This window comes from Apiospora kogelbergensis (assembly GCF_038363985.1).
Source record: "Apiospora kogelbergensis strain CBS 113332 chromosome Unknown utg000005l_segment0_segment0, whole genome shotgun sequence".
NCBI lineage: Eukaryota > Fungi > Ascomycota > Sordariomycetes > Amphisphaeriales > Apiosporaceae > Apiospora > Apiospora kogelbergensis.
The window spans coordinates 247,620-270,003 of NW_027117422.1; the positions used below are offsets into that span (position 1 = coordinate 247,620).

General features: G+C 55.9%; 3 protein-coding genes across 3 annotated transcripts; 2 read left to right on the forward strand and 1 right to left on the reverse strand.

Annotated features, from left to right (window-relative positions):
- Positions 1 to 1,370: 1,370 nt before the first annotated feature.
- On the forward strand, positions 1,371 to 3,242 carry PG998_006661 (uncharacterized protein; the record flags this gene model as incomplete). The annotated part of the gene is made up of 7 exons (XM_066873477.1): positions 1,371 to 1,590; positions 1,663 to 1,733; positions 1,801 to 1,946; positions 2,010 to 2,104; positions 2,182 to 2,314; positions 2,387 to 2,465; positions 2,562 to 3,242. The coding sequence occupies 7 exons, from the start codon at positions 1,371 to 1,373 to the stop codon at positions 3,240 to 3,242; spliced, it is 1,425 nt and encodes a 474-aa protein (XP_066729422.1).
- A 486-nt stretch (positions 3,243 to 3,728) lies between these two features.
- PG998_006662 (Highly reducing polyketide synthase ACRTS2) lies at positions 3,729 to 11,672 on the reverse strand (the record flags this gene model as incomplete). Its single annotated transcript, XM_066873478.1, has 8 exons — positions 3,729 to 4,349; positions 4,415 to 4,588; positions 4,647 to 10,210; positions 10,268 to 10,461; positions 10,541 to 10,636; positions 10,711 to 10,736; positions 10,822 to 11,093; positions 11,162 to 11,672. The coding sequence occupies 8 exons, from the start codon at positions 11,670 to 11,672 to the stop codon at positions 3,729 to 3,731; spliced, it is 7,458 nt and encodes a 2,485-aa protein (XP_066729423.1).
- An 871-nt stretch (positions 11,673 to 12,543) lies between these two features.
- Positions 12,544 to 22,371, forward strand: PG998_006663 (uncharacterized protein; the record flags this gene model as incomplete). Its single annotated transcript, XM_066873479.1, has 5 exons — positions 12,544 to 12,597; positions 12,724 to 17,160; positions 17,243 to 19,235; positions 19,788 to 20,503; positions 20,566 to 22,371. 5 exons carry the CDS (start codon positions 12,544 to 12,546, stop codon positions 22,369 to 22,371), a joined length of 9,006 nt encoding a protein of 3,001 aa, XP_066729424.1.
- Positions 22,372 to 22,384: the final 13 nt, after the last annotated feature.

Here is a 22,384-nt window from a genome sequence, read left to right on the forward strand (position 1 = left end):
AACGAAACCTAAACCAGTGGGGTGGGTGCTGGTAGATACATATTAGTATTAGTACTAATAGATAGAGAGCAAACACCGTCGGCATGCGGCCGCATGTTGGAGTCAATGTCCTGGCAGTCGACCGAGATGACAGCGCGCATCTTCTGCGCATCCTTATTTCTCGTCGGCCTTGAAAAATGCGCCCTGCACCGCAAGGATGAGGAAGAGGTCAATCCGCAACTTCTCCCCACTTGGCGTACCCCAGCTGACGCTATCCAGACAGGGGCAGGGAAAGCTGACTCGCCATCGCCGGGGCTTTCGTGGACTGTTTAGCGTCGCCGTTGTATTTGCAATAGCGGACAATCCACTTGCTGCGGGCGCGGGGGGTTTCAACTCGACGCAAGTTTGGGCGCAGTCGGGGGCACTGTAACGACAGAACTGGATTTGCCATCCATTAACACAACTCAAGTATACCACTGCCGAGTCCGAAAATGGCATGCACGACGGCTATGTGATCTCCGCGCCACTGCAGCATATCCCACGAAAAGGAAGACATGCTGCGAGGTGTTTTGTTGACTAGTGATAGCAATGCCAAATGGGAAGGTGTGAAGATAGTTACGAGTCAAGTTCGCGATCAGTATATATAGATTTCTGAGACTGGTCAAGAGAAGCTCCCGTTCGGCCCGTAACCCAAATAGTTTAACTTAAAACCGAACTTTATCTGAAAGGGGGAAATGATCTGTTATCGTCCCCCAAAACTGGGTTGTACTGGGCAGCTGATATGCAGAACATCTGGGTCGAGGGCTGAGAAATGGTTGATTGGTCATCCCAGCACACGTGGGATAGTGACCGAGGCCTGATGAAGCAGTTCGCATGGTGGCCAACCTTGTCGAAACCGCCTACACATACCCGTTCCAAGGACAAGATGCAAGGGGTCCATCGCCGCCATCGAAAAAAACGTACCACGGACGGTGTCCGTTCGCAGCCTTGCTACATACATCGCTAGAACCATGGAATCTGGGAATGAACTCGTGGAGGGGTGGAGTATGCATGTACTAATATACATAGTATTCCAAAAGAAAACTGGTCCTTTTACAGGGATATCATTCAGATAGCCCAAGCCATATCACCTAAAAGATCGGGGCCGAGACTACCCAATGCGGATGAAAGCTGATGATCTACACCCGAGCGCCGTGCCAAGCAACGGTGGCGCGCATAGTCGTTGCCATAAGACTTGCGCCGTTCGTTCGTCTCAGCTTTGTTCCCCATTTACACTTCCGTGATCTGCTGCTGTCTGTCGCGAATACGAAAAACGATATACGGACCGCTGCTCCTGCTGCTGCTGCTGCTGCTGCTGGACCAGCCCGCCTCGTCTCGACGGCGCCGCCAAGATGGATATCAATCCCGTCGACAACCCCGAACTCTTCACCGATGAATCGAGGGCGGGCGTCATCTACGCCGTGGCCTCCAGCCTCATGGCCCTCGCGACCGCGGCCGTCGGCCTTCGATTCTACACGCGCGTCGTGGTGCTGGGCATAGTCGGGTTCGACGACTGGCTCTGCTTGACCTCCTTGGTTATCTTTCTGGCCTTGGGCGGCATGGGAATGAGTTGTGAGTAGTCCTGCTTGCGCCCCAGAAGGAGAACGGAGACAGTCGAGCTGATCTGTGTGAAAACCAAAATAGTGGTTGACAAGGGTCTGGGTCGCCACATCGGAACGTTACCCCAGCCCAACGGCTTCCGCGACTACATGCAGGTTCGTCGTCGACCACGCTTCCCGTCCGCAAGGCCGAAACCGTCATCTAACTGCTCTTCGGGACCAGACATTCTATATCACGATCATCTTTTACAACTTGGCCATTGCGTCGTTTAAGCTTTGTTTTCTGGCCCAATACTACCGCATCATGACCTCCAAGAGGATGAGGACCATGATCTACGTCGCGGCCGGCTTCGTAGGTGCCTGGACATTGTGAATACTACTCGATCACAAAATACTTCATGCGGTCTCACACAGCTGATCCTGACGTCGCAGGTCACAATTATGTCTGAACATCTTCCAGTGCCGACCCATCTCGGGATTCTGGGAGCCGGGGCCAGGCGTGGAATGTTTGGCGATACTGCCTGGATGTTCGTATCTCTTACTCTCAGACACATTATACATTATAATTAACTATCGGAGTCATTCGTACTGACTTCAATTTTAGGGTACATTAATGCTGCGGGTAACATTATCGCAGATATCCTTATACTTCTGCTTCCTTTACCTATGATCAGAGGTTTGAACCTGCCTCGAGCCCAGAAACTGGCTCTGATAGGCATCTTCTGTCTTGGCTTCTTGTAAGTTGTCTTCACTTGCATATGCAAACATCCTACTTTGGTTCTGGAACTCGAAGCTAACTTCGCGATCAGAACATGTGCAATAAGCTTGGTCCGCCTCAGGTACCTCCCACAGGGATTTGACGCGACGTGGGATAATGTGGACGCATTGGTAAGCGGAGAGACAAGAGAAAGAGAGAGAGAAACAGGGCGTTCCGCCTTTCTCCCTGGACGAACGCAAGCAGCTGACACGTGATCCCGCATGTAGTGTTGGTCCTTGAGCGAAGCATGCACCGGCCTCATCTGCGTCACGCTTCCCACCCTACGACCCCTAGCCATCCGGTTCTTCCCGAGCGTATTCAAGTCATCCTCCGCAAGGACCGGCAGCAGCGGACCCCTCGGCGGGTCGCAATGGCAGCCGCGAGACGTCGAGACCGGGCGCAAGATCCGCAGCACCGTGACGACCGGCACCACCACCACCAACCGACGGACGACGAAGCGATGGACCGCCACCGGGGGCGGGGCCGGAGGCGGAGGCGGCGGCGGCGGCGATCAGGAAACGCTGGTGGTCCGGCCCGGCGGCGAGGTGTGGGACAACGACAACGTCCGGAATCACGAGAGCGAGAACGAGAACGAGCCGCACGCGGTGAGCCATCATGTGGCGGTGACCGCCGGCAGCAGACGGTCGAGGAACGCCACGTACCTCGACATGTCGTCGCGGTCGTCGTCGGAAGCAGACGGAGACATCGAGTTGCGCGACGTCAGCCCCCGGGGCCGCGGCAGTTCGCACCTGACCCGCCCGGAGGCCGTCTACAGCGGGGGCAGGGCTCGGACGACGAGCATAGGCAACGCGGTAGAGATCAGTTCGGGTGAGGACGTATCCAAGCCGGAGAAGAACCTGTTTATAAAGGTCGAGCGTGAAATCTCCATTGAAGGGAGTTCTAGATAGGATACTATTAATACCAGGATGTGAGGTCAACTCCTTTCACCCCGATAATGAATTTACACACACTGCTCAAACTAATGTGATATGAATGATATGGCCCCGGTGGAGCTGATTGTTGAACAAAGAAATACAGGACATGGTGTCGTCTAGTAGACTCCGGATCCTGTCGTGTTACATGAAGATATCGTTTGATAGTGACAGGTCACGTTAACGATGTACTTGCCGGTGGGTTCCTTAGCATTGAGTGATATCAATATTCACATGGTCGCTATAACGCGGGCCTCTATGGCCGATTGTATTAGACTGAGAGGGCGTGGGGTGAAACATATACTATAGCTGAAACATGGAAGGAGCAATTGGTATGCATAACATAAATCATGGTTGGCTCTCAGACACCATTATATCTTTGTATTTCAATGTCAAATGAACAACACTGTACTATAACGCCTATATAGAGTTTTCTATCAAAATCAAAAGGAAAAACCCTTTCTAAACAGACAGAATTTGCTGTCTGAGAACCTCGAGGTTATCCGCAGCGACGATGGCCTTCAGAGCGAGGTCCACTCCGAACTCTCGCTTGATCCAGTTCCGGAACTCGACCGAAACCAGACTGTCGATTCCGTAATCGTCCAAGCTCCGCGTCGGCGTGATCTCCTCGAGCTCTATCATGGTGATGGCCGAGATCTTCTCGCAGAGGATGCGCATCATATCGGCCTCGGTCCGCTCGGCGCCATTCGCCAGCGCCGCCCCCTCGTGCGCAGCGCCCGCGGCGCCGCCGACGCCCACCCGGCTGGTGTCGATGCGCATCGCCGCCAGCCAGTGGAACTTGTCCCAGGGGAACTCGACGTCGACGGGCCGCGTGGGCGGGTTCAGGAACGAGAAGCTCCGGCCGTCGACGGCGTTGTTGATGCCCGACGAGGGGCCGATGATGGCCGCTTCGACCAGCGTGTGGACGTGGGATTCGTTGATGACGATGCCAAGAGACTCCTTCAGGCGCTCGAGGATGCCGCGGTCGGCGACGTAGCCCACGTCCTCCACGACGGGAAGACTGATGGTGACGGCGGGGAGCCCTCTCTTGATACGGTATGCGGAGAAAGCATCCAGGAAGGTCTGCGCAGGCAAGTTAGACTCTGGTGGTGACTGAATGCTGAATGGGGAAGTGTAGGGAGACTTACAGATGTACCAGAGTAGATGGACTGCCCGACATGGCAGCCGATTGCTTCAACGGAAGATAGCGACACGAAGAAGTCGAGGTCGGTGAAAAGCTCATGCAAGTTCCACGCGCCATTGAGCTTCGGCCCCATAATCTTCTTCCAGTCTTCATAGGTGGCGTTAGCGAAGAAGGAGTCCTAAAATGACGAAAGGTCAGTGTCCACTCGATAGTACCATGAGAGGAGCTTTGCTTACACTTAGAGTCAAAGCACCGTGCATAACACCACGAACTCTGGGAAGATCTTGGATTTGTCGTACAACACGCTCCATCGCGCCACGGTCTCCGATGTCGCAAGGCAGGGCACGAATTTGGATGTCGGTGCCCTGAAACTTTTGCAACAGCTCGGCGACCTCGGGGTTGGAGGCTGCGCTGCGCCCGAGCAGAACGATGTTTTTGGCACCCTTCGTGGTCATCCATTGGGCGACGGACCGCCCGATGCCGCCGGTTCCTCCGCTGATCACGTAGGTCGCATCTGGGCGGAGATTGCATCGTAGGCGCGGCTGTTCTGCCAAGACTCGTTCGTCGGCACCTAGCGAGACGACCACCTTGCCGATATTCTGGCCCGATCTCAGCTTACGGAGCCCGGAAATAACGTCCGAGATGCCGAAATGGCTAATGCCATGGATGGGCTGGACAGCGCCGACTGCGGCCAGCTCGGTCATGCGGGAGAACCAAGACCGACTCATCTCAGGCCGGGACAACATAGTCCGTCGCACCTCGACGCCGGCGAAGGTGATGTTCTTGTCAAACTGCCGCATAGGGAGGAAGTTGTTTTTCAGGATATCCTTCTTCCCGATCTCCACGAAGGTACCGTGTTCGGCAACGACCTCCCAGCTGTGCTGCAGCAAATGATCCGACAGCGAATTAACCACGACGTCAACACCGCGTCCGCTGGTTGCTAGAAGAACCGCGCTCTTGAAGCTCGAGTTCCGGCTGGAGAAAACGTGATCGGTTGCAATGCCGAACGTGCGCGAGAGGAATTCCCTCTTCTCGGGCGTCCCCGCCGTCGCGAAGACCTCGGCGCCGAGGTGCTGCGCCATCATGATGCAGGCCTGGCCGACGCCGCCGGTGGCGGCGTGGACCAGCACGCTCTCCCCGCGGCGCAGCCGGGCGACGTCCTCGAGGCAGTGGATGGCGGTGCTGTAGGCGACGGGCATGGTGGCGGCGGCGGCCGAGGCCAGGCCGTCGGGGACGCGGTGCGCGTAGTGGGCGGGCACGCGGGCGAAGTTGGCCAGGCCGGCCCCCGGCGTGATGTAGAGGACGCGGTCACCGACGGCCAGGCCGCGCACGTCGCGCCCGACGCGCACCACCTCGCCCACGCCCTCCTCACCGGGCGCGTGCCACGGGATGGCGCCCATGAGCAGCTGCAGGTCGCGGGCGCTCACGCCCACGTGTGACACGCGGACCACGATGTCGCCGCCGGCGAGCTCGTCCCGCAGCGCGTCGCCGTGGCGGAAGTAGATGGCTTCCAGGCTTCCCACGGCGTCGACGGTCATCTCCAGCGCGCCCGCGGAGTCCCCGAGACGCTGTTCCGCCTTGACCAGGTTCCCGGCTTGGATGGAGAAGGCTTCCTTGGCCGTCTTGCTGGCCACGAGGCGGGGGACGTGGACCATGCCGTCCACCACCAAGAACTCTTGCTCTCGCCGCATGTCTGAGTGCGGGTCCTGCATGAGACGCACCACGTCCGAGATGGCCTTGGCGCCCTTCTCGTCGAAGGAGACATTGTCCAGCAGGACAAAGTTGGTCTGGCTGTCCTCTAACCGCAGGGTTCTCAACAGCCCTTTGATCAGGGCCGTGTCGGGATGAGCATCTTCTGCGAAAACCCAGAGTAGACTTGACGCATTGATGAGTGCGGCTTTGAGCGCGTCGAACTCTTCCCGTGTGGGGTTGGTAAGCATGCTACGCTGGGGGCCGTCGATAAACACGCAAAGGGGTTTCTGCTCTGTGCGTATGTCCAGGACGCTTTGAACTGGGGGACGGTGGCCGGGGGATCGCTCGAGGCTGCTGGATACGCGATCTGCGAACTCGACACTACCGCGTTCCGATGACCCGAGGCAGATGCTGATTTGGGCATCAATTTGTTGAGGCTCGCTTGATTCATCTTCGCGCCGGGTTGACCAAAGGGCAGTCAGAAACTGAGCAGGATGGTCCGGATAGTCGTCCGAGGTCATTTCCAAGCCCGAGAACCCAGTGGCACTCAGCACGCGGTTCCAGGTATCTTTGGACATCAACGGGCCATCTGTGAGCGTCCTGTATTCATCGACCGAAAGCCACCAGCCCGGGAGCGTAGCGAAGTGCATGGCACAGGGGGCGGTCGGTCTCGTGATCTCGACCAGGCCAAGCTTTCCGTTCGGCTTCAGCAGGGAGCGCGTATTCTTCAATGTTGCAGTGATGTCTTGGGTCGCGTGGAGTACGTTAGAGGCGATGATCAGGTCATACGACCCAAGCTGGAATCCTTGGGCGACGGGGTCCTGCGAGATGTCCAGCTTCTTGTACGTCATTCGATGCGACCATCGCTGGAGCTTCTTGCCGGTGTTCTCAAAGAAGCCGGAACTGATATCCGTAAAAGTATATTTGAAAAAGGACGTGGAACCCTCAGTAGCTTCATCAATCGCTAGCAGCGATGGCAAGGTGGCGCTGCCGGTGCCGCCGCCAATTTCGAGAATATTCATGTCAGGTTTGCACGCAGCAAGAGCTCCCACATATCTGGCCAGGGCATCGTTGCAGATGATAGTCCCCGGGTCTTGTTCATAGGAACGCTCGAGCATGTGGTCGGTCAGCATGATCTCGAGCACACCCACTTCCCCTCGCACAACCGAGGTGAGTCGCTCGCCGACGGCGCACAACAGTCTGCCCGACACCCTGTCGGATATCCTCTCTATCAAGCTTTGCTCATCCAAAGAAGGCAAAAGATGGCTATGGTGGGATACATAGGATTTGGCCCATGCACGAAACTTAACGATGTTGAATGGCATTTTGGACATGTCGTCACTGTCGGTATCTTGCAGCATGCGCGCAAGGAAACACAGGCCAGCGCTATCCATGTCGAGGCGGTTTTGAGCACCAACCTGGTCGACGGTACGTTCTTGCAATTCCATGATGTTTCCCGGGTAGAGGCCCACATAGGGAACATGGCGAAGGAAGCAAGTCTGTGGCAAGTGCTGCGCCGGTTGGACATCTTCAGGCCAGATTATTGCCTTGAGCTCCATAGTGTCGATCTCGACAACCGGCACCAGCGACCCGCTCGAGCGGTCAAACACGATGATGTCCATTTTGAAGGTTCTCATTTTGTCGTCTTTATCCGAGAGGCGAGAGACGATCTCATATTCACGCTGCATACCCTTAGAGAAGCTTTTGGACATCCTCCATTGCCGTACCGAGATGGGGACGAAGGTCGGTCGGGGCCCGGTACGGCCTTGCACAATCCCAAGCGCGTGGAAGAGGCTGTCCAAAAGCGGTGCATCCAGCGTGAGTTGCGAAGCACCTGACTCTGTGCATTCGTTGACGTCTAGGTCTTGTCGCACGGTGTGCACACACAAACCTCCTGGCGCTTCTCGCAAACGAGTCATGATTCGAAATGATGGGCCGTATTTGGTGCCATTGCTCTCCAACATGTCGTATTCCCCTGTAACATCACGTTCCTGTAGTTCTGGGCTGCTTAGGCCACCCATTGCTGACGAGATCTTGCTAGTCATGCACAGAGCCTCCTCCTCGTCTGCTTCCAGGATGCCGCAAGAGTGAACGACCCAAGTTTGGTTCTTCGACCAGGACAAGATCTCAAACTTCCATGCAACCGTGGAAGCCTCTAGTGTTCCCTGGCTATGGGGTCGTAGTTTCGTCGTGACGTCAACCGGCTGGTCCTCTTCAACTACCAAACTCTTGAAAACATGGAACTCTCGAAGTACCACGGTATGGCTGTTCGGCGGGCCCCCTTGCTGCTGCAGAATGGAGTTGAAGGCCTCGACAGCCATAGAAAGGAACCCAGCCATGGGGAAAATGGAATCGCCATCAATGCAATGATCTCTGATCCATGGCTTCTCGTCCAGCGTAAAGACGTTTCTGAACGCGTGCTCGCTGCCTTCGGAGTAGGGGCTTTTCCAACCTATCACATCGTTGTAAGGGCGACCACCTTTGATCTTTTGCTGCATGAAACGATTGGTATGTTCGAATCTGGCAGACTTGTTCCATTCATACGCTGGAAAATCTCTAACAACCTGACCAGGTGTTTGATGCAAGCGACTGTTGCTGTTGACGTTGCCCAGATTGACATCCACTCCGGATGAGAACAGTTTGCCGGCCAGGGCAAGAACGCAGGGTATGGTCTCCTTATCCCGAACCAGAGAAGGGAAATAGGTTGGTTTGGTGGTGCGAGGCTGCTGATCCGTATTGGCCAGGGCCTGTTCTACCACCTGCATTATCGGTGTTTTCAACGCCGAATGTGGTCCCAACTCAACAATGATATCCGGGGAGGCACCACTTCTGACCAACTGCTCAACGGCCTTCATGAACTCCACTGGTTGCACTAGGTTTCGTGCCCAGTAGGAGGCGTCCAAGTTTTTCGTTTGAATCCCTGTCACCGAGGATATGAAAACAGGAGACTCGGTGCGTTTGGGGTCATGAGAAGGAGCGGTGTCACAACGTGGCGAGATGTCATCAATGTACTCGTCGGCCACCAGCTCCATGTGGCGTGAGTGGTACGCCACGCGTACCTTCAGACGTCGAACAAAGAAGCCTTGCTCTCGAGCCTGGTTTTCGATACGATCAATCACCGATACGTCGCCGGAAATGGTGACGCTCCCTGGGCTGTTGACGGCCGCGATAGTAGCGTAACCTCTGCCGAGCTTTAGAAGACTGGCAGCCTCATCCGGGCCCGCACCGACCGCCAACATGGCGCCCTGGATAGTGTCATCTTCGATCAATTTGTTGGCCGCTACGCCTCGGAAGTATGCAATGGCCATCGCGGACTCGAACGTGACTAGGTCGGCGCTAAATGCGGCAGCGATCTCCCCGCTCGAGTGACCGAGGACGGCCATGGGTACGATTCGCCAGGAGCGTAGCAGGAGAACCAAGGCGAGCTGGATGGCGGTGCATGCCGGCTGGCTGATTTCGGCCGTGTCGATGCGCGAAGCCGACTTGGGTGCCGCCAGCTCGTCTTTCAAGCTCCAGGTGGCCCCCAGTTCATGGAGAACCTTCTCGGCACGCCGAAGTGCGTCCGAGAAAACGAGGTACTGGCCAAGTCCTGACGCCATTTGGGCGTACTGGGCGCCCTGGCCGGTAAATATGAACGCCACCTTGGGGCGGTCAGATCGCAAGGTGCTGGGGCTTGGCGACAAGGATGAAAGCTCACTTTTCAAGGATGCAATCGAGTTGGCCACTACTGAAAAGGAATGGGGGAAGTGGGTTCGTCGCTGACCAAGCGTGTAGCTGATGTCGGTAGCGGAATAGTTTGTAGTGTCGAGGTATTGCATAACTGAAGTTGTATAATGACTCAGGCTTTGTAATGACTTGGAAGAGAAGACGAATAGTTGGTCTGGCGACTTGTCCAGTTGACCTGCAGACGAAGGGGGATGATCATGACTGGCATTTGTCCCGTTGGCGGTTTTGTATCCATTCAGACCGTTGGAACCACTGGTACCGTTGGTACCGTTGGTACCATTCTGACTATGTGTGGTAGATGTATGATTGTGAGCAGTGCCGTTATCTGCCGCTTTCTTGGGCTCTTCATCGAGAAGTACTGCCGCATTGCTGCCTCCAAAACCTAGACATCCAGAGATTAGCTCATCTTTAAGCCGGTGTATGGACTACTATAACTTACCGAAGTTGGTCACAACGACTCTTCGAGGGGCTTCAAGGGGCCACGGAATGGCCTTCGTCAATACCTTCAGCCTTTCCGGGTGTTCGATCTTGGGGTTCATTTCGATGAAGTCAGCATTAGGGAGCAACATCTTGCGCTCGAGCATCATGATAGCTTTAACTACCGAGATTGCTCCGCTCGCACCTTCCAAGTGCCTGCCCATTGATGAAGTAAGTCAGCATTGGTTAAGCAAACATGAAACTGTTGTTGTATTGGATTGTGGAGAGACCTTACCCAAAGTTTGATTTGATAGAGCCGATATATACTGGGTTGGACGATGATCTTCGGCTTCCTATCACTGTGGACACGGCGCCGGCATCGATTGGATCTCTATCGCCACCATATCAGTTAGCCTCTAGAAATCATCTCGTTTTACCTTTTGGGCAAATGTGCAGACAACGCACCCAACCTCTGTTCCCGTTCCATGGCCCTATGTAACCAGTGCTGTCAGTCTACGTTCTTGTCGCACAAGGGACAACAGAAGGGAAATTCGGCGGCAAGAGTTTGGTACATACCTCGACGAAGCCCGTGTCGTTCGGGTCGAGTCCGACTTCGCGGTGGAGGCGCAGTAGCAGGTCCTCTTGAGCGGTCCTTGAAGGCATGGTAATCCCATTGCTGCGCCCCGAATGGCTAACGGCAGTGTTGCGAATCACTGCTCGCACAGGGTCGCCGCAAGCCCGGGCGTCGGAGAGGCGCTTGATGATAAGGCACGCACCACCCTCTCCTTTTCCAAAGCCTGAAGCTCTACTGTCATACGAGAAGCTTTTTTCCTTCTGGCGCGAGTGCACTGGGAGCGAGAAGATTAGACCACGATGCATCAAGGGAGGGATGTGTTTCTAACTTACCCCATTGAACCAAGCAAGGACCACATGCCAGGCCCGGTCAGCAGCTTGGCGGCATTGACAAAAGCAACAGAGCAATCCCCTTCCAGCAGGCTTTTGCAGGCCACGTGGATTGCGTAGGCACTGCCAGCACAGGCAGCATCGAGAGTGACACTGGGGCCGGTGAGATCAAAGAAATAAGAGAGCCGATTGGCGGCCATGACAGGGGCGACGCCAGTAGCGCTATACTTGGTTGTGGTTGGGAGATCCTCCAGCATGCCCAACGTGGTGTCGGCAATGTCGTGCGCGGTGAAGACCCCAGTGCGCGAGCCCGCAAGCTCGGGAAGGGTCAGGCCGGCGCTCTCCATGGCCTCGAAGGCCATTTCCAAGAGGAGGCGATGCTGTGGGTCCATGGCCTTCGCCTCTTCTGTCTTGATGCTGAAGAAGGCCGAGTCAAAGGCGTATATATCATCGGGGAGGAAGTGGCCGCCATTGGACGAAAAGAAGCCGGCCTTGCTGGGGTGGTGTATCGCCTCTGCGTTCATGCGATCCTTGGGGATTTGGGACCATGCTCACTTTGCTTCGGCCAAGAACTCCCACAATGCTTTCCTGCCTACGCCCGGTGCTCGGTAGGCATAGCCCACAACGGCAAATGGCTCATGACTGTCCATAGCTCTTCAAGTGCAATGGAGATGGTTACTATAGTGTGGAGGGCAGTTGCTAGCTGTGAGGTAGGTATTGAAGAATGCAGGTGACTGTATAACACTGTATGAATGATATGTGTTTCCTAGAAATTGTATAAGAAAAAAGCGAAATTAAGAATCTCCATCGATATAGGCTGTGAGGCATATATAGCAAACGTCTAACCATTACCAACTAGGAAACCAAATGAAGATGCTAAGCCCTCCTGTACTTGGTATCAATTCTAACAATTCATTCTTCTCTCCAATAGCCTATCATATTCATCCATCAAAGCGTCATATGATTTGTTGTGTTAGTTCCTCTGAGAATGTTTCAACATCCCAACTCAACTGTTGGTCATTTTCCGACCGGAGTTGCTCCACCGTCGGGGACCTGGCTTGTACCATCCTACGTGATATCATTCAGTATGAACCGCAGCGAAAGCCTGTATCTATTTTCTTCACCGCATCTGAGAGTTGCAGCCGCCTTGCATGTCGCAATATCTGAGACACGGGCCATGTCGAGAGATCGCCGTCGGTTGGCCTGCCGTGGCGGCAAGAAACATGCAGTAGCGTCTGGGACTTCCCGGTTTTTTAGACAATTGATGCGTTGGAGATCAAATCTACGAGATCAGTTTCACACAGCCCTGAGGGATCTGCGGCCCGACCGGCATGTGATCGTTCATACGTTGAAACCGAACGAATCAAGCAATTGCTCTCAGCTTTCACCCTCTAGATGGAGTTCAGCCAGAAAGTCCCAGCAAACAGAGTCCCGGGCAATCCCATCAGTGTAAGAGTTATTATGCCTCATTCTGTTCACGCACCACGCAAGCGCTCATCTCATAGATCCAAGCAGATAGATCCTAGCGACGATATTCCACAACGAACCCTACCTGTTTCGCATACGACATTGTAGCCCCCTGATACCTCAACCGGCAGAGGATGTCGTCAAAGACTCAAACGCATGACAGAGGCATTTGGAGGGGAGGCTTCGAAGCTCTGCCAAGTCGACCTGGATAACATCGAAGATGTGTACCCTCTGACGCCCCTTCAGGAGGCCTTGATGATACATGCCAACGTTCTCACGTATAATAACTGCGGCACGGTTGACTTGGCGGAGTGGGTAGAAGGCAACAGGCTAGCTGAAGCATTGAAGAAGATGGTGGCCCAAAGTCCAATTCTACGTACTCGTATCGTCGACTGCGCATCCGGTTTGATGCAGGTTGCTTTGAAGGAAGAGAAGCAACAAGACGACCTCCATCGAGTCATAGAGCAATCTACCATCGATCTGGAGACTCTACTGGCTCAAGAAAAGGCGAGTCCAATGGGCTTGGGCACGCCACTATTCCGCACTGTCGTATGGGGCCAAAAGCTGGTCCTGACGATTCATCACGCGATTTCCGACCACAGAACCATCGACGCGCTGTTTGGCGATATTGTGCGACTGTACAAAGGAGAAGAGGTGGAGGCACGCCAAGACTACAGGCTGTTTGTGGAATACTGTCGCTCCATCGACGACGAGAGCGCCAAAGCATTCTGGGCCTCGCAGTTCACCCAAGGAGCAAGCGCGTTTCCTCGAGTGAAAGCAGGATACGTTGCGGATGCGACGAAGGCAACCCGAAAAGTGATTCAGCTGCCGGAATCCACCGATGGCCACCTCAACAATGCTGTTTTCATCGAGATGGCCTGGGCCATGACGAGTGCACTATACGCCCAGGCCGACAAGGTCGACTTCGGCTTTATTTTCTCTGGTCGCACCCGGCATCTGGGCCTTGTTCAAAACGTCCTCGGCCCTACTATTAGCAGTGTTCCTGTTCAGGTTGATGTCGCCCCACACTCCACCATACGAGACCAGTTCAAGGCACGATTGCGCCAGCGCCAAGAGTTATCGAACAACCCTGCGCTACATTGGGGATTGGCCAGCATCGGAACTGCCAGCAAGGAAGCGGCAGCTGCTTCGCGCTTCACAACCTTAGTCAACATCCTATCGCCACAAGAGAGCCTGCCAGTGGACGGGGTCCTTGGCGAGAGCCGCGAATTTGATCGCCATGGGCAATACGCACTGAGTCTTAATTTTACATCGGGTACCAAGGATGTCGCCATAGATGCTTTGTTCGACTCGGAAGTGATCCATGAGCAACAGATGGACCGCGTCCTCCGCCAGTTCGAGCATTACCTATGTGCCTTGATGCTGGCGCGTCCGGGGGATCGATTGGACAGCATCCCGCCCATCTCCAAACATGACCATGCCGAGATGCTCGACTGGAACCAAGAACTGCCGGCGGCGCCCCACTGGTGCCTTCACGAGCTCTTCGCCCAGCGAGCGAAGCGACTGCCTGGACACGCCGCCGTCGAAGCCGCCGATGGATCCCTGACGTACAAAATGCTCAACGCCCTTTCCGATCAGGTGGCCCGCGATCTGCAGCGGCGCGGGCTTCTCCGTGAAGAGTCGGTGGCCCTTGTTTTCGAGAAGTCCACGTGGGCGGTGGTGGCCATGCTGTCGGTGCTCAAGGCGGGCGGCGTCTGCGTCCCGATCGACCCCGCCTATCCGCCTGCCCAGCAGGAAGCGGTCCTCCAACACTCCAAAGCCAAGTTCCTGCTCACGAGCCCGGCCCACGGCCCCTCGATGCAGACGTTCCCGTCGTCCACGGTAATCGTGCTCGACGCGCAATACGTGTCACAGCTACCCGACATGGACGACTACGGACTGGACGGCAGCGGATCTCCGGACCAGGCGGCTTTCATACTGTTCACTAGCGGCAGCACCGGCAAGCCGAAGGGTGTGGTCATAGAGCACTGCAACCTGGCCACCGTCTTCAAGGCGTTCGGCCAACGTGCCGGCTGGAGGCCGGGCACAAGGTTCCTGCAATTCGCGTCCTTCGTTTGGGGCGCGAGCGTTCTGGAGACAATTGGAGCTCTGATCACAGGTGGTGTTGTTTGTATGCCGTCAGCCGAGGCACGCGATGGTGACTTGGAGGGCTTCATCAACGAAGCCAGAGTCGAGTTTGCCCTCTTGACCCCAACGGTTATCCGTATGCTTTCCCCCGGGAATGTACCGACCCTGAAAACACTTGTGTCGGGTGGTGAGGCCATCGATCCCGAGTCCATCCGCATCTGGTCAGACAGTTGCCACTTTTTCAACGCTTGGGGCCAGAGCGAGACAGGGGTGGTGGCCACCCTCGGTCGCGTCGTCTCGGGTAGCCCCTTTGCCTCCAGTGTCGGAAAGCCGGTTGGCTGCGCCATCTGGATCGCCGCTCAGGACGATGTTAGCAGGATGGCTCCGATTGGGGTTCCGGGTGAAATCGTCATAGAAGGTCCAAGCGTTTCCAGGGGCTATCTGGAAGACGAAGAGAGGACCGCGGCTGCGTTCATCAGCCCACCCGGCTGGGCGCCGAGCCGAGGTCGCGCCGCGTATGCCGCGTCGCGCATGTACCGCACGGGCGACCTGGGCATGTTTTACCCGGACGGGAGCATATGCTACGTGGGAAGACGCGACAATCAAATCAAAATGCATGGCCAGAAACTGGACCTGGGCGAAGTCGAAAACGCACTCAACATGTGTGAAGGTGTTTGCAACTCGACGGTGGCAGCTCATCCTACCGAAGATGGTCAAAAGCTCCTGGTGGCGGTGGTCAGTCTCAGGGACAGCCGCTTGCCTGCGGGAGAGGCATTGAAGGAGTACGCCGGCCCCGAAGCAGAGGTGGCCCACGAGCATATCATGGAAATTCGCCGTCAGATGTCTTGCAAGATGCCTGCATACATGATACCCACCATATTTCTTGCTATCGAGCGGCTTCCACGGACAGTCTCATCCAAGATCGACCGGCGTTCCATCAAGCAGTGGCTGGGCGAGCAGAACCTCTCCAGGGCGAGGATCACCACGAGCATCGGCGTCACCAACAAGAAGTCGGCGTCGCCACCAGAATCCGAAATTGAAAAGGTACTGCAGACAGTTTGGGCCAAAGTCCTCTCGTTATCCGAAAGCGATATTGGCCGCGACAGTTGTTTTGTACGGATAGGGGGCGACTCGATGCTTGGCATGCAAGTCGCCGGCCATTGCCGAAAGCTGGGAGTGCAAGTCACGGTCGCTAGTCTGCTACGCAGTGCGAACTTGGCCGAGACAGCAGAAAGGTCGTCCATGATACACGGCACGACCGCAGAGACGTCCTTGGTGGAAGATGCCGACGCTGTCGAGCTCCCACTTGAGAGCGTTACCAGCTTTCTGTCCGATGCAGGACTGGATCCAGCCAACGTGGAAACGATTCTCCCATGCTCGCCATTGCAGGAGGGCATTCTCATGGCCCAGCTTCGTAGCCCGGGGCGGGCATACTGGGATAAAGTCACGTTGGAGTTGACTCAGCGGACAGCTGGCACATCGGTGGACATGGCAAAATTGTCAGCGGCATGGCGGGATGTATGTCAGGCCCAGCCCATTCTCCGAACAGTCTTTACAGATTCCGCGTCCTCTTCCGCCAGTAGGTTCCAGCAAGTCATCCTGAAGCACTCCGAACCACGATTGAATCTAGTTACGAACGAGTCTGAAATCGGGAATGGTGACGCGAACGCCACCGATGCAATCATCTCTGGGCCCCAGCACTGTTTGTATCTGTACGCAGCCCCCCAACAAGTTATTCGTCTTACATTCCATTTCAACCACGCACTGTTGGATGAAAGATCGCTATTCATCCTCTTCCACCAGCTGGCACAAGTTTATACGAATGCATCTCACATTTGCCGCGGCCCCAACTTGAGCACCTACATCCAGTGGACGCGGCGTGCCATCAAAGTCGCTCAACCCTACTGGAACTCGTTCCTCTCCGGTGCAAGGCCATGCCTCATGCCTACCCTCTCCCCAGCCGAGCAGAAACTATTAAAGGCCGGCCACCCCAAGCAGAGCTCACAAACGGTTCTACTCCAGGATATTCAGAGTATTCACAAGCTCTGCCGCAGTTTAGGCATCACCGTGGCCAATCTGTTCCAGGTGGCTTGGGGCGTCGTGATCCATCACATCCTACAGGAGCCCAGCACCTCCTTTGGCTGCATCCTCTCCCAGGCCCAGTCGGTGGAGATGGCCGACACGACCCTCGGGCCACTCATCACGATGGTCACATGTAGAGTCGACGCGGCTAGTGAAGACCCCTTACGCAACTTGCTAGCAACGGCCAAGGAGCATGCGAACGTTGCCACTGAGAATCCAATTTGCGATCTGGGAGCTGTTCACGACGCTCTGGGCCTTGGTCAATTGCCCCTCTTCAACACCATCATGACCATTGTCCGCAAAAGGCACGACGAGCTAGCAAGCGACACTAGTCTCAAAATCGTGCCTGTTCCAATAGAAGAGAACCCAACCGAGGTGAGAATATCTCGTTATCTCTCTCGTTCCTTCCCTTTATTTTTTGCTCCGTTTCGAACGAATCGCTGACATTACGCTCTAGTACGCAATCAACGTCGGAGTTATGTACAACAACGAAGAAATCGAATCCACCTTGTGGTGTGACGGTGACAAGATATCATCGTCCTTCGCTTCCCGTACAGCCGACATGCTGGCCAGAGTTGTCGCCAGGATAGTGGCAGATCCTAACCAGACGGTTGCAGCCGTCTGCGACTCGCTGCAGGAGCCTCCTGCTAGCCTCTCGGCGGGCGACGTGTCTCCTGATATCTACCGTAAAGTGGCAACCCTGTGCGAGTGCTCCCCTTCGATGCTGGAAGAGATATACCCATGCACTGGTCTGCAACAACAACAGGCGACCCTGTCAGTAGAGGGGAAGATACCCTCAGGAGGTATGGACCAATTTGTCTACACCTTTGGCCCGAAAGAGCCACTCGATAAATTGAGGGCGGCAGTCGAGGACGCGGTTAAGGAGGTGCCCGCTCTCCGAACCCGCCTTGTTTCTTTGAGCGGATGCGGCGTGTATCAAACCACAATGCGATCTGCGCCCTATTGCGTGGAAGCCGAATCTCTGGAAGAGCACTTGCTATTTGACCAGTCCCTACCCATCCGGTACGGCGGTCCTCTGGCCCGTTTCGGGCTTATCGAAGAGAAAGGCGGCGATCGTTATCTCGTCATCTCTCTACACCGAACTATATACGATGACAGAACACTAGAGTTGGTCATACAGGCGATAGAGACGCTGTACCACGGCGGATCAGCGCCTAAAGTCCAGTCCTTCGGAAGGTTTATCCAGTTACTGCCACAAACCAAGCCCACAGACCAAGCAACGCGGTGGAACTCAATTCTGTCGCGGTGTACAAAGGCACTGCCTTTACCGATAATGGCTCCGAGCCTGCCGGACACAACTCGCCCAAGGACTCGGACGCTCCAGGTTGACATTTCTGCTGTTACGCAAGGCCCATTGAACGCACATCTTCTGCACGCGGCGTGGGCGGTGTGCCTCATGAAGTGGACTGGAGGGCGATACATCTGCTACGGAATCAGCGGCGCAGCTATTCCCGGCTCGGCAATAGGCGCTCTGCCGGTTTCCGGGCCAGTGGATGTCTTATTACCCCTTGCGACGGAACTCACAGACGAGACTTCTGCAGAATCATGCGAGAGGAGGTTGCGAGCTGAACACGATACGCTGGCATCCGTGATGCACGCTGCCATACCCGACGACGGTATCGCCGCTCACCACCCCGAGTCGGCCAGTCTTTTCGACAATGCTCTTTTCTATCGCAGCGAGTTGCAAGAAAACTTAAAGTCGGTACTCGGCAAACTATTGCACCGCCTTCCGGCGTTGGGGGCGTGCAGTCGATCGATTCATGCGCCACGACTAGTTGCCCGCTGTACGCTCGGGAAACATACTGTAGGACTGGAGCTACAGGCTCACGACGATCTCGGTGGAGATGAAGATGTCGATCTCATGCTCCATCAGTTCAAGCACGCTATACTCCAAGTCTGTCTACACCCTTCTACGCCGCTGTCAAAATTGGAAGAGCTGAGCGAGTACGAGATCTCGATGATCAGCCGATGGCATCAAACGACTCTTGCTCCCGTCCACACTCCCGTGCATACTCGGATCAGCCAGACAGCAAGAACGCAGTGGCCGAACGCACCGGCACTGTGGTCATGGGACGGCGAGTTAGATTACACCCAGCTCGATGACCTGTCTGATCGAGTTGCAACTTTCCTACAAAGCCGAGGCGTGGGCCGTGGTGCCGTGGTCCCGTATTTCCTAGAGAAAAGCTCGGCGGCAGTGGTAATCCAACTCGGCATTCTGAAGGCAGGGGGGTGTCTCCTCGCTATGGAGGTCAGCCATCCTCGGAACAGGGTGCTCTCCATCATGAAGGAAACCAACCCACGCTGCGTTATATGCTCCCCCTGCTACCTGGGACAGTTGGAGTACCTCAAGGACACCAATATGTACCAGTTCGATCTAGAATCGCTCTCGAAACTCCAAGGGGGTCCATGCCTGCCAGCTGAGGTTAGAGGTGAGGATCCATGCTACATCATCTACACCTCGGGGAGCAGTGGCGTCCCAAAGGGCGTTATTATGACGCATGCCAGCCTTGCCGCCGGCGTAAACTACCAAAGCACGTCCATAGGCTTGACCCCCACATCGAGATGCTTGCAATTTGCCAGCTTCGTGTTCGATGTGTCCATGATCGACACGTTCGAGACGCTCGTGTTGGGTGCTTGCCTCTGCTTGCCCTCCGAGGCGGAGCGCATCAACGACCTCCACGGCGTGATCCGGCGCTCTCGGTGCGACTACATCTGCATCACGCCGTCCCTGGCCCAGGCCCTCGAGCCTTCGGAATTGCCAGGCCTGCGTGTGCTGGCGCTGGCCGGCGAGGCCGTCCCGAAAGGCATGGTGCAGAAGTGGCAGCACATCCGTCTGCTCAACTTGTACGGTCCATCCGAGAATTCCATGATCACCTCTAGCAGCGACATCTCGAGCGGGTCCGGCAGATCCCGTCTCAACATAGGGGCAGGTTTAGGTTGTCGCTTTTGGGTGGTAGATCCCACGTGTCACGACCGCCTAGTGTCCCCCGGCTCGCAGGGCGAGCTGTTGATTCAGGGGCCTGCAGTGGCCCGGGGGTACTTGAACAGGCCAGAACTCACGAAGGCTGCCTTCATTGAACCGCCTGCTTGGGCTCGTCGATTCAAATCCTTGAGCATGTCACATGGGTGGTATAAGACAGGAGACATTGTGATTCAGCGCGCAGATGGCACCGCTATATACATAGGCCGGAAGGATGGCCAGGTCAAGCTCAGGGGTCAAAGAGTGGAGCTTGGAGAAATCGAACACCACCTTCGAAACTCGACCAAGTCCGGTTGGAGCACTTCCGTCGATGTGATCCGGCCATCGGGACACAATCAAGAGCAGGTGCTTTGTGTCTTCTACACGGTACGTGGGGTTGATACCGCGATGGCGTCAAAGACGGATACGAAGGATGAAAAAGGGCTGCTGCCCCCGCTGTCGGAGGAAATATCGAGGCTTAAGGTCGCCCTGGCAGAGCTCATGCCGCCATACATGCAACCCGACTTCTATGTACGGCTCGATTCTCTGCCGTTCACCAGCTCAGGTAAACTAGACAAGAAAGCCCTTCGGCACCTCGGCTCAACTCTCTCATCTGCAGATTGGAGTATATACCGTGCCCCTTCCGCACCCAAACAGAACAACACCTCACAAGGTGGCGAAGCGACGCCACCAACTCCAAAAGAGCCTGCCTCGGAAAGCGAAAAGAAATTGATGCAGGTATGGTCTGAAGTGCTGGGGATCGATATAGAAACCATCGGTGAAGGCGACGACTTTTTCAGCAAGGGGGAAACTCGATCCGTGCCATGCGCTTAGTGGAGGGTGCGCGAAAGGTTGGCCTGTCTTTGTCTGTTGCCGGTGTCTTCAAGTCGCCCACGCTCTCCGCCATGGCATTGTTGGCAGGGGTCTCTGAATCCGCCAGCCCGGACCCTGTCGTGACGAACCAGGGGGCTTTCCCCATAACGATTGGTACCGCCGCGCCGCCTCCACCACTGGAAAGATTGCGACAGAGGTCCCCGCCCCTGGCAAATGTTGTCGTGGAAACCATCCTCCCAGCTACGGATGTACAGTCTTATTTGCTCGCAGTTGGCGAGATCGACGGTCAGGGCTTCCATAACGAAATGACCATTGAGTGCAAAGAGGGTCTCGACACTCAACGACTTGCAAAGGCCTGCCGCCAGCTGGTCTCCCGCCACTCTTTGTTTCGAACAATATTTCTTCAGTATGAGGCTACCCTCTACCAGCTCACTGTAGAATCGGCACCAGTCCAGCAAGTTCTTTTGGGTAGCAAAGACACGGGAGAGCCCGCGACGACGAGCGGCGAAGGACCCGTAGCTTTCTGGAAGCACCTACCCCGGTTCCACCTCCTGTCACTGTCGCAAGATGGTGCTCGATGTCATCAAATACGCCTCGACATACACCACGCGTTCTACGACGCCTTCACTATCGATGTCTTAATGCAAGATCTGAGCGTGGCCTACCAAGGCCACAGACCGTTCCTCGAGAACCCCAGATACAGCGATTGGTTTTCCCATGCCAGTAGCCTCGACCCCTCGCCCTCGCTCGAATTCTGGCGCGACCACCTTCGAGGCTCATCCATGACTCGCCTCGCGGAGCAGCCCTCCTCTGGCACGCCGGGCGACCACCCGCTGGTCGACAAGAAGGTCTTCCAAGTCCCAGCCGCCTCGGTGCCGGCCGCGTCCCTCTCGAGCGCGGTGCACGCCGCGTGGGCCCTGACGCTGTCCCACCTGACCGGATCGCGGGACGTCGTCTTCGCCACCACGACGGCGAACCGCAACCTGCCCTTCCCCGGCATCGACCGCGTCGCCGGCTGCTGTCTGAACTTCCTTCCCGTGCGCGTGCGTCTGGGCGCTCTGTCCGACGCCTCGCTGGGACGGGTGATGGACCAGGTGCAGCACGACACCGCCGCCGCCGTGCCGCACCACCACGTGGGCTTCCGCTCCGTCATGCGGCACTGCACCGACTGGCCCGCTCGCGCGCGCTTTGGCTCCATCCTCACCTACCAGATCCACGAGGCGGTGAACGACGACGTGCTCATTGGAGATACTGCGTGCACCTTCGGCGGGGTTGGCCGGGCGGGCGATTCGGCTGACGCGTGGATCATTGTCACTCCATGCTCGTCCCCGGCGGGCACGGCGCTGAAATTCGAGCTGATGTATTCCAACCACGTCATTTCCGATCGAAAAGCCGAATGGATCGGTAAATGTTACACTTCGGTATTCGAAAGTATGGAATCAGGGGTAATTGAGCAGCTACCCTACCGAGGAGACGACAAGGAGATATTGGAAGAGGACGGCGGTGATCTTGCTTCAACACCAAACGGAAGTACAATACCTGCGGGCAGTGAACTTCTTCCTCTTGTCACCAAAGCTTGGCGAGAGGTCGACCTGGAGGTAGCTGACCTGAATTCTTCACTACTTGATCAGGCTGATCTCGTCACCGCTTTGCTGCTCTCTTGCTCTTACGACAAATTTGGGTATTGCGTGACCTTGAAAGAAATCCTTCAACACTCGACGATTACGGACCAAACCCACCTGCTTGCCTCGAGAGCTCAAATTATGGATTAGAAGGAGAGTCGGG